At 35.1% G+C, this 12,745-nt stretch overlaps 1 protein-coding gene across 13 annotated transcripts in view; it reads right to left on the reverse strand.

The window, feature by feature from the left end:
• The window catches only part of PAM (peptidylglycine alpha-amidating monooxygenase), a 121,384-nt gene that overhangs the window by 39,299 nt on the left and 69,340 nt on the right, over positions 1-12,745 (reverse strand). For all 13 annotated transcript variants that reach the window (XM_027656832.1, XM_027656831.1, XM_027656830.1 and 10 more), the window contains exons 6-9: positions 12,021-12,106; positions 10,167-10,250; positions 1,910-1,958; positions 1,368-1,435 (exon numbers count right to left, since the gene is read on the reverse strand). In XM_027656832.1, coding sequence (XP_027512633.1) covers positions 1,368-1,435; positions 1,910-1,958; positions 10,167-10,250; positions 12,021-12,106 — 287 coding nt within the window. The remainder of the gene's footprint in view (positions 1-1,367; positions 1,436-1,909; positions 1,959-10,166; positions 10,251-12,020; positions 12,107-12,745) is intronic.

Genomic DNA, 12,745 nt, shown 5'->3' on the forward strand with positions numbered 1-12,745 from the left:
ATTACTTTCTGTGATGCCATACATACAAAATTGGGCTGAAAGCCAGAAGTATTTTTTCCAGTGTACGCTACCGATATTTAACAAAATAAAGTAATACATTTGCTTACAGACTATGTTGAGGGACACTTAAAATAAACATGTAAACTTTCAGGGGAAAACTAAAATAAACTGATATAATTCTAAACTAATGAAATTTACAATGAAGGCTTGATTTTAAAGGCCCAGACTTAGAGGTCTAGTGTTAGACACAGACTTTGGTAGGGAAGTGTTGTACAGTGTTTGAACACTAGTACTTGTGTTAGGTACAGTACATATTGCTACTACCAAGGAAGAGCCTACAGAAAAATCCCTTTGCCGATGCCTCTCTGAGAGGTGTCTGCATGTTTCCTGCTCTAACAAACCTCATGCTCTACTTAAGAACTGTAAATATAATTGAATGTGAGAAGGCAGCTATCAACAGCGACAGAACTGTTTGTCTGTCCCTTTGATCAAAGATTCTGGAGGGTGTTGAGGTATTAATTTGATACGTTTTCATATCAAATTTCATATTAAAATATGTGAAGTTTCAAGTTTCTGAGTTCACTAAACAGTCAGAGTCAGCTGAGCATTTGATCACTTCAATCCTATTTAGGCAGCTAACGATAAATGGTACAAATAGTGTTCTCAGCTATCTAATTTAAAATCGTGGTATAACAGAGGAAAATGTAAAGTCAGTGTTCAACTTCCTTAAAACAGAACGTTGCACAGTAGCCTGAAGAAGGAATACTGGGACTATCCAAGCTAAGTTTCAGATAAAATCCACTGAGTAGGATTCTGAATCAAAACTGTTAGGAAACTTTCTTTTACAATGTTTTTTCAGCATTTTGACCTTTTAACCGACCAGCAACATAGGAATAAAATTCTTAAACAGCAACTCCTTACTGGTAGAAATTCATTCATTAAACCTGAACTCTTAGTAGAATCACAAGTATCATGGATGACAAATACAGATGAAGAAGAGTCCAAAATATTTTATGGCTTTCTAGGAGGGAAAGAAGGAAAATAGGTAGAGACGTTTTTGTAAAATATTAAGATGAAAGTAAATCAAAGAAATACTCTTAGGAACCCTAGAATCTTCAAAGTTGCACAGATCATTACTGTTTTGTACAACATTGTGTTTCTACAGCATTGATTGCCTTTATTGATGTAGTCATCATGAAATATGATACAATCTTCAACATAATTATTTTTTCATAATTTGCTTAATTAAGTAACTAATTTTTCCATCTAGAATTCAGAAAGTCTCTACTAAATTTTCTTCTTCAAAAAGTAATAAAAATAAATCAGATGTTGAAATTATATAATCCCTTTGTAGAGCAATGACTCACCTTTCTCGCCTGGTGGTATGACAGTATTCACAGACATCATTAGATACATTCCAGCAATCAAAGGCTGCCTGTAATTCAAAACCCAAGTTCTGGTAAACAAGTCCTCTGCAAGTGACACAATATGCAATACCATTTAACACCACTAATGTCTAAATGTTGAATTACATCTGAAACAGGTTTGCTGAGAAAGAAGCTGTTATACAGCACCTCCTCCTCCCTCCTTTTTTTCATACAGTGCTACAATTCTTAAAGCATTTTTTGCAAAGTATGTGAAATAGGACAAAACTATCATCTACATAATTGCTGTTCTTGTCCCAGATTTCTAAATATGATGCTCTTAAACTGGATTAGCTCAGTACTGATAGCACCACTTGACTGTCAAGTTTCTTAGCAGAAATTAAATCTTTTGCCAACAGATATCACATAACTTCAAAATTCTTAATATTGTGAAGTATGTTTTTTTTTTATTTAACATGTTTTCAAAGGAATCCATACCTTCTATTCTGATGAAAAAAATAATAGGTAATTTTAAAGATACTCACTTTTGATGTGTCAGATGTAAAGTTACACCAGAGCAGTCCTTGTGTTTATCTGTACAAATCATGAAACAGTTTAATAATTAGCAACTGAAGCCCTGCAAATTATTACATATTAATAAGATTCTTTCACTGCGTAAAAAATATCAGAACAAGTTTTAATCTTATTGTTTGCAGTCAAACCTTTGTACTATGTAAACATTACTCAAATTGCACAAACCTGAACATCTCAGTACTGCATTTGTAGCAAAAGCCTAATACAGAGTAAAACTGTGGTGGATGAAAAACTGACTGCTTTTCTGACAGTAGAAATTCTGGATCTTCATGAACTAGCATCTGGGAGATGAAACAGCATCGTGTTTACAACAGCAGAAAAAGTTGTTTAGCTTCAAACAAAACTGTATTTTGATAACAGTTAGAAAAATGAAAGATTTGTAAAAAGTTATGACATTAGTCATTAATAATGCAACTGCCAGAAATCCTTGTAATAAAGTCAAGAAGTGAACTTAAGATACCAAAACAGAAAGTGATTCTGTTTAACACTGGATATCCCAGAAGGTGAGCAAAAATAGCTATTTTATTTGTTAATGTACTGTATCTTCATTATCTTAATGTTTGATGTTTTAATAAAAAGAAAAAATTGTCTGTGTAGTTACTCAATTTTAGTTGCTGATCTGGGAGTTCAATCTTTGTTCTTTTTTAAGGAAGTTTATTATTTTTCTTATGTGTATAACAATAACAGCTGTAGTTAGAAGATGGGTCTAATTCCAAAGGAAGTAAAAAGAAGATTTTGAAAAAGTATCCTCTAACAGTATATGCTTCAGATGAGAAAGAGAACAGAGTAGCTTTGGATCTGCTGACAAGTGGTTACTTCAGAGAGTTTTCCTCCCACCAATAGCTAGATTCCAAACTGAGAAAAGTAGTGCATTTGAACAGAAGCAAGGACAATGATCAGATTGGGACAAAACAGGGAGACTTTACTGATTAAAAAGTATCAGTTTAGTTTTTCAAACATTAGTTATTTCAGTCACATGCCATCTCACTACTAAGGGCTCTGTTTTTTACTCACCACTGATACTAGAATTTACTAGAATTTGTTTTCCATATGTTCACAATGCAAGTGTATAAATTAATACATGTGTTACGCATGTGAATTAGTTGCTAACACAATTTCACTAGGCTCATCATTATGGCATTTGCAAATTCTCAGCTACTTGAGTTCTGTGCATCCCACAAACACTTCTGGTTTTAAAAATCTGAATCAGTAAACCTTTAAAAATACCAATAAAAAGGGAGTCTTCACTATCCACAGAAAAGCAAAGCTACAACAGTAGCTCTTTCATCAAGATCTCCTACTACTTTAGTTGTATTGAATAGGTGTCATGCAAGAATATGCACAAGTTTTCAATCACAGATAATAAATGTTTCTTTCAAATTGCCAAATTAAGAATCCAAAAGCACCAGAAAGACTAAGCTATTAGGACAGAAGTAGGGGAATGGCTGGAAAACATTCAAGGAAAGAGAAATTAAATTCTTTGTCAGTGGTTTTAGAAAAACTTCAAGATATGTGTTTATTGTTCATCCTCTATCCTTCACTGTAGGAAGCTTCACTTACAATTTCAATACCTCTATGGTTGCTACAAAGTTCTTTGTGAAGTCTCTTTTGCCCCACCCTCCTGATTTCAAACTAAATTTTTTGACTAAATTTTTGGCTATTCATGTAATACAGGTGATGTTGCAGAACTCAGTTTTCATAAGTTTAACATTGTTAGAAAGTCTGCACTAAATCAATTTCAATGAAAATTGGAAAATGCTTGCTTCCTCTCAGAACATTATCATTTGAAGTAATAAAATTAGAAGAATTAAAATGCAATCAGTAGTTTTGCGTCTCTCAGTTTTGGAATTTTAGTTGAAAACATCACCATCCGGACTTTCGAAGATTGCTGCAAAAACTATCCCAAGAAAATAAAACCAAACCTGTCATGTGCCAAATATGAGTCATGCTTGAAAAATTTAACCTTTACTATGTCATAGTACCTCTTTTAAAAATAGCACAGCAGGAAGAAGGAAAGAACTTCAATATACTTAAGTTTGGCAATATTAAGGTATTTTAACACTATTTACATTTTCAGACTATGAAAAAGATTTTATTCAGTATTTTCATCTAATTGGAGCAATTTCAAAATGAAGTGAAGATAATGGTAAAGTTGTGGTTGTTACTATACAAGGCAACCATCTAAATCAGTATCAGGAGAAACACAAATCAACTTGTGGCACAAGTATTTGATCTGCAGTGCTGTTTTAAGAGTAAAATAACAGATGGATACTTTGGTCTAGAATTTTAGGGAATTCCAACAGCAATTTATTATTTTGTTTGTAGTTATCTTTAGCCATAACTTGGTTAAACATTCTTCTAACAACTACAGAATGGAAATGATGTTTTCTTGATTCTCCTTCGCTACAGCTTTGAAATACTCAAAGCTTTGAACCCTCCACCCAAGAATGCTGACTTCAGTGGGGTCATGTCAGTTCTCAGGGCTAATTCTTTTCAAACTTCACTGTCTGACCTAAGTAAAAATACGTTTAAACAATGCACAAACCAACCAAAATCTAGCATCTCTTTTGCGATCTGTCAGTCCAGCCTAACTCCTTTGATTTCTGTTTCAGATATTCAGCACACATGCACTGCTCTAGGACAAAGAAGTCACTAGTTACTATTTGCCTTATGGTGAAGACTGGAAAATGCAATTTTATATTACTCAGAAACAGGTTCAAATGAAAGCAAACTGTCCATGCAGAATTTCCAACTCAAATGAAACCAGAAGTTGTGCTTATGACTGCCTTGTGTCGTGTCCAATTATAACACAATCATATTATATATTCCCAGTTTTTATTTACCTACGTCAAACAAAATCGACTATGAAGGAGCAAGATTCAGGATGGTAACAGTTCAGGCATGGAGGAAGATATACAGCAATTGTCAGGACTTTATTATACGGACTTTACAGTTTTTATGTGCTTATAAATATACACATTGTATGTTGCCCCTCTATTTATATTTCCCAAGTGTGCCCAGGCATGCCTGCTTCCCTGCTCCCTTTCCTTCCCCAGCTCCTCCCATGTTCCTCCCCCTTTTGCCTGTGTCCCTATCCCAATTTGTTCCCCCGTTTGTCTGTCTCATGCTCCACCTCATGTTCTGGCCCTTTCCCTGCCTGAGCTGATAAAAATCCTGTGCACGCCTCAATAAAGGATTCCATCTACACCCCTACCTTGTCTCCCGAAGCCATCCGTGCTGTGTCACGGCCCCATCCCCCCTCGGACCGTGGCAATCGACGGTGCATGTTAAAATGGCTTCAGATTTTAAATATATCCTTTTTAAAATTTGTACATGACAACATTGTAATGGTCACTCCAAGTTTAACTGCCAATAAATGTTTAAATTAGTTAAAAAGAATCACCTATGCTACTCCTGTTTATAATATTTTCTAGGAGAAATATCTCAAATATTAGAAATACTCAAGTTTGTCAAATTAAATACTCATATGTGAAGTGAAGGCAAATTATCCTGAAGAGAAACACTCTCATTCTGTAAGCTGATTTTGACAGGACTTGCAATACGAGTCTGACAAGCTTCCTGCTAAATCTGTCTTTCCAGATCAACAATCCTGAACTCTTTAATTACATGCATGATAATCTGCCATAGACATTGAGAGTTCCATGGCTTTGTAGATGCTTATAATTATATGGTTGGGGTTTTTTTTACTCATAAAAACAAACACTCTTCAAAACCTACTTTCTTTGCACTTTTGGTACACAGATTATAAATTACTGAACACTGCTCAAACTTTTTATTCAGCTTCTTCATTATTCTATTTCTAATATTTCATAGGAACAGTATCGCACTCACCCATGGCGACTAGAATACTTAAAAGCTTTCACTATAACAGTGCGGCACTTTTCATGAAGCTCCAAACCTCTTGTTGTTTCAAAGTCAGCCTTTGATTTGTACCAGAATCTCCACATACAGCCTCAGAATTGGCTTTGCCTCACTAAAGATAAGAAGCAGCCTCAAAGGTAAGCACAACCTCTGAGCAAGGCAATTCCAAAGCTAATGCCCACAGGGAAGTAACTTTGTTCAAGTTATATTTAAAAAGCAAAGACATGCAGCACAAAAATGAACTTGAAGTCTTCATAAAGAATGAGACAAACTCAGTATGTTACATTCAATACTGATAGCTAGTATAATATACATAAAAGAAAACTAGTTCAATTTGTTTTTTTCATGGAAGTGAAGGTGCTTGCAATTGCCAAGCTGTTTACTCATCCAAAATCAATTCAGCAAAATTCTTTTTAGAAGTCTAATAACATATAGAATGAAACTCTACCTTTATTCAATTTGTGAAAAACAAAATGCAAACACAGTCTCCCCACTCACATTTTCACAACTTACTTTCCAATAGAAAGGAGACTAACAATTGCTGAATTTTTATTTCAGCATAATTTTTTAACAGTTGAATACCTCGTAAGGGTCACAGATGATTGCTTTGCTAAGAGGATATCATAATATGTCATAGCCATGAATATCTGTGAATATGCAAAATTAATTTTATTCAAGACACTAGGATATTCAAAAGAATATCAAAGAGAAGCACACCGAATCTAATGTTCAAAATAAGGCTACAACTCAATGGCAACATACAACTCACAGACTTATGAAGAAACAGATATTTTTAAGATATCTGCCAGCTTGGTGGCCCAAAATAATTACTCTCCCCAACCAAAAAAACCCAAAACCTAACCCGACACAAAGAAACACACACACCCTGCACAAAAGCAGGTACATCTATGTTAGTATATGTAATGTGGGTATCATAATTTTTGTATGGAATGATAGATGGGAGTTAGAGAAGGAGCTGAGAATGCAAATGTTGTTCCTTGTGCAAGAAGGAGAGAGAAAAAGAAAGGGAATGAAGGAAGAGGCAGAGCTGGACAAAAATCAAATAATTTCCCATAAGTTTGCTCCAAGCATCTGACAAAAATTATAAATTGCTTCAAAGAATGCAACACTTGCACACACAAAAATAACACAATGTGAAAACCTTCCATAGAGACTAAGTTAAAAGACATTATTGATAATTCCTAAACAGTTTGATTCTTGAGGATAACAATTAAATTCTCACATGTAGTGGAAAGGACTAAGATAATAGCATGGCAGACAAATTTCTGAAAACTTTTTATTTGTTACAAAACTGTATCCACTATCAGCCATAACTGCAAACAAAAATAATTTTTTGCTATTGTAATATAAGAAGTGAAGAAAGTAAAGTAAAGAAATTGATGTTTTTCTAAGATGGCTCTTTGCACATATCCCATTTTTTTGTAGAATGTATTTTTGGTTTTCCAGCTTATTTTTTAATATGTTCATTTTAGACAAGGTACAATAAGCTTTATTTTGATATTAGAGCATAAAGTACATACCTAAATAAGAATTCTTAGCTCAGGATTAAAGCTAAGAAGGGATGGAAAGGAGAATGAGTTTAATACCTGGTTAATGAAATGAAGAAATATTCTTTTTAGAAAGAGTGGAACATGAGAGTGGACAGATTTTAACTAGTCCATTTTTCCCTCCAAAATGGATAGGAACTCATACTCATTACCTTTTGTAATGACACTAGTATCACCCCCTACATCATAGTCCTATCAGTTCACACTTCTTAAACTTTCATAATTTTGCAGGCTTATATCTGTGACATTTCTAAGTCCTGCAAGACATTCTAGGCAAAAAATAAGGGTGACTACTGCAGGGGGGGATGTTTCAGGAGTATAAAATTATGTCCTAATTTCAGATGATAATTCATTTCACTGTAGTTTCTCTAAGTCTGCAAGTGAATTTTTTGAGTAGAAGCTTTGACCAACAAGTGAAGTTATTAATAAAAATTTCCAAATATATTCTCAGCTAATATGCAGTGAAGATTACTGGTCTCATTTGTTTCTTTTTCTTAATAACTACATACTCATATATTACACTTAAGAGTGAAAATGAACAGTGAGAACTCTCACTGTCCCCAAGCAATAATGAGCAGGCTCTCAATAAATACACTCTCTTTAGAGATTTGTGACTTTAATTATTCAGGATTTTAGCAGGCAGAGAATTCCATGGGTTGTAAGGGTCCCTCATGAACTTCCTCATGAAAATCAATTCTTTCAACTTCAGTTGTGCATATTTGCATATATACTTCATATACAATGCTGGTACACTCAGTATATTCCTTCCTCCTCCTCCTGTACCAATTTTGCCATTATGCTACATTATATCTTCCCTTTTTTGTTGTTATTCAGCCTACTTCCTCTTTCTTCTTCATCCAACATTTTCAGTATCTCTTATCCCACGAGGATCTCCACATTCTTATTTAAATCCTACACAGTAACATATCACAGAACAGTTCCATGAGAATGACGACCCACTCATTTTTTACTCTTGATGACCAGAGAGGTCATAACCTAAAAACTTTACACAGGATGTGATTTACAGACTGAAAGTAAGAATACACGCATCCCAAAGGTGTCTGAACAAGGCATTTCATGGTTAAAGAAAAAGGTACAATATGAAATATAAAAAAATAAATAAAATAATCCCCCAAAATCTCACATCACAAATATCTCAAGGTGCATTAATGAAATCCAAATTTCACTCATCCCACCTCATAATGTATGGGCTGGATGAGCAGTGATGTGAATTGAACACTGGTTAAATGGTTGTCTTATTGGAGGATGGCATAGCCCAGGAAACAATACTGCTTCCAGTCCTGTGCAACACCTTCACTAATGGCCTGGATGAATATATATATCATATATATATATATACATATACATATACATATATATATATATATACATATACATGTCAGGTCCACCCTCAGCAAGTTTGCAGATGACAATGCACAGGGACAAATGAGTGAGACAAGCGTAACCAGATGGTTGTGCTGCCATCCAGAGGGATCTGGACAGGTTGGAGAAAGGGGTTGACAAGAACCTAACGAAATTCAACGAGAAGAAGTGCAAAGTCTCGCACCTGGGGAGGTACAACCCCAGGCACCAGCACAGTCTGGGGGCTGCCCAGCTAGGAAGCAGCTTGGTAGCATAGGCCTTGGAGGTCCCAATGGACACCAAAGTGACCATAAGCCAGTAGTGTGCCCTTGCTGCACCGGCAAATGGTATGCTGGGCTGCATTAGCCAAAGTATTGCCAGTAGGTTGGCAGAGGTGATCCTCTCTACTCCTCCCTGGTGAGGCTACATCTGGAACACTGTGTCCAGGGCTGGGCTCCCCAGTACAAGAGAAACATGGAGAGAGTCCAGCAAAGGGCTATGAAGATGATGAAGAGACTGGAGCATCTCTGCTGTGAGAAAGATAAAAGAGCTGGGACTCTTTTATCTTTTAGCTGGGACACTGCAGAGAGGGTGCAAAGAAGAGGAAGTCAGCTCTTCTCAAAGGTGCCCAATGACAGGACCACAGATGATGGGCACACACTAAAACACAGGAGGTTCCCTCCGTACATCAGGAAACACTTTTTACTGTGCAGATGTCTGAACAGCGGCAGAGATTGGGGTGTCTCTGCCCTTGAAGATGCCTGGACATGGCCCTGGGTAACAGGCTGTAGGCTACCCTGCTTCAGCAGGGTGGGGATGGACCAGATGACTCCCAGAGGTCTGTTCCAACCTCAATCATTCTGTGCTTCTGTGAAGCACTCAATGACAACAATAAGCATATTGCCATGCTTGAAATAAGTGCTTCATCCTTAAAAAAAAAAAAGAAAAAAAAAGTGACACTGTCTCCACAAGTTATATTTCTTCCAAATACAGATACTGTGACTGGTTGGCCAGTGTACATAATCTTTTCACCATCTACTCAAGTAAGGGATAGGTTAAGGATGTTCACAGTTATTTGTTTCAACTTTATCAAAGAGAACACTGAATTATATATAGAAAACCTAAGTTTCTCTCCACATTTAGAATCATTAATCTGCTTCTTCATTACCTTGTGTCATCTGCTCTACATTTTGAAAAAAATGTGTTCACTTTTCAAACATTTATAGATAAATCAAATTTATAAAGTCAAGTTGATATACAAACTGTATTACAAATATGCCCACTGATCTTTACCTTTGTAAATGGTACTAACAGAAAAATTGTTCTCTACATGTAATGCAAATATTTTGATGCTGCAGCTGATACAACTTACAGAACAAATTTCCAAAATACATACCTCTAAATGCACTAATATCTCCATAGTGCACCTGGAGTACAAAATATCTGCCACCTGTTTCTCCTCCAACTCTGAATCCAACACCTAAGAGAAGGAAAATGCATTGTTTTCAGAAACAATAAAATATAAGATGGTTCATCATCGTCAACCATATAAAAAGTACGAAGTACTGTAATAGCTAGGAGATGGGGTAGAAAATTTCACTGAGACACCAGTAAAGAAAACTTTGTCCTGAAATCCAGGCAAACCACCAGCACAACATGTGTTCCCAGATTAGGAAGCAGGACCATAACTTAGTTATTAATGAACAGATACCTGTTTTGTGCAGTGAATTTCTCAATCAAAGAATATTGATATAGATTCCATACATATATATATACACACATATATATTTACATATATATATATATATATATATAAACACTATTAAACAAATTAAATATAAAAAGTCAAGTTTTGCCATCCATGTATGATTTGGTAGAACTTTCATTTCTCATGCAACCTGTACATGATACAAACTGATTAACACTGACTTATTAAGAAGACATTGAGAATGATAAGATAAAAAGTTCTGCAGTAAAATATTTTGAGATGTAAATGAATATTATATTGCATATTATATTATATTTCTGCATATTATATGCAGAAAAAATCTTGAGTAAATGCAGCTATGTTACTTGTTGACAGAACCAAGCACATGCACGGAAGACAATGGAGAAGTTTAAAATAATTTGAAATAATGAAATTGCAAAATATCGCCATCACCAAAAGGAACTTCTCTAAACCAATTCTGCAATGAACACTCTCCAGAAGAAGCAGAGAAAGTAATTTTTTCATATTTGGTCAGAGAATCCCACAGTAACAAGCAAAGCCTATTTATAAATGGGACTGCGGCCTCTCTGTGCAAAAATGAGGCCACTTTATGAATACTCCCCACAAACCTTGTATTTTTGGACAGCTTAGAAACAAGAAGAATATTACTCGCTGGGTTTTAACAGCAAAGTTTCCACATAATCCTCCAAGAACCAGGCTTCCAAAGAACCTTCCAAGTAACAATTTTTTAAACTGACATTCTGATAACCAAGTCAAGTAACATTCACGTTGATAAGTGTGTAAATAGATTATGAAAAAATCAACATTTTTACGATATTGTGCACTGATCCTGGTTATGAAAATAGGTAGTAAAAGACTAAATTAAAAACTTCTAGAATTCAAGGTATTTTCAGACTGAGGCTATACAGATATTTCTAGGACCCTTAGTGGTTATTAAAGAACAGTTTCTTCCTGTTTTCCAGACATACCACTCCAAGGAGCTTTAAAAGTTTTAATTCAGCAAAGTAGTTATCATACAAGAAAATTGGTATATATGCATGTTGCTCAACTGCATCAAAGCATTAAGAAATGCAAAACACTTTACATTGTACAGTATATTTAAGACACAGAAAAAATTCAATTGAATTTGTTTGTACTTTTCCAAACACATAAAAATATTTCAGTATAGTTTGTGTGCCACTAAAGATATATAAATAGTAACCTTCCAGTAACACATAATAGGAAATACAAGATTAATGCTATATAAAAATAAACATTATATCATGACAGTTATCTCTCCCTCAACCTTTCTTCCCCCTACAGAAACTCATAATGTTATAGCAAACAGAATGACAAAACCCCTCAAGCACATTAGCTAGCATAATAAATGTCATACTTTGTGAGTCTCATGTTTATAGTTTCCATCAACTAGACATAACAGAAACTTTATAAGAGGTTCCCAGATATGCCAGGTGCTTACTTCCATATCCTCTCTTTTCTCTTGCCCCTGTACACAAGAACTCCACATTAAAGGGACAATACCTTTAGGTAGCCTGGTGGGTGGAGCATTTCTTGCCCAAGCATATAAAATGTTAGATTTATCTCTGCATGTTCCTTCATCACAGTCCCTAAAAATGAGTAAAGAAAAGGGAATATTATTTTTTAAATCTTGAAATCAGAAAATGGCAGGTGAATTACATGCAAACCCACTAATTTCCATATCTGTGAAGATATTTCTGGATGTATGTTGATCAAACACATTTGCTTTAATGTTGATTGTTTTCACAGGTATCAGTATATATTCTAACTTCTTTTATTTCTCTCCCTCTGCCTTAAGACAGTGTCAGGCAAATAGGATCAAAACCATAGACAGTTCTGATAGGTCCTGTTAGCCTAACAGCCAGTGAGGAAGAAAATGAAGGAACTTTTGTGAGAGTGAACTGCATGAAAATTTCTAGCACCATTAGCTCAACTGACTCAAAATGACAATGACTGCCACATTTACACAGGGACAGGACTCATGCACAAAGCAGAAAAAACCTCCCACAGGACATCACAGCCTTAAGTTAAAATTGGTTATTTAGAAATTGTTTAATTCTTAAATTAAAAAAAATGACAGGAATTTGTGTATGAACCCACAGATAGGAGGCACTCATGCTCATTCCTGTACTTTATGCAAGCTCATTGCTTTAAGGTAATTTTTATGCCACTGCACAATTTCTTGTTTCTCATAAAAAGAGAAATCAACACACATACACAAAATAGAA

This window comes from Corapipo altera, unplaced genomic scaffold (genome assembly GCF_003945725.1).
Source record: "Corapipo altera isolate COAL_440 unplaced genomic scaffold, ASM394572v1 61281, whole genome shotgun sequence".
Lineage (NCBI taxonomy): Eukaryota > Metazoa > Chordata > Aves > Passeriformes > Pipridae > Corapipo > Corapipo altera.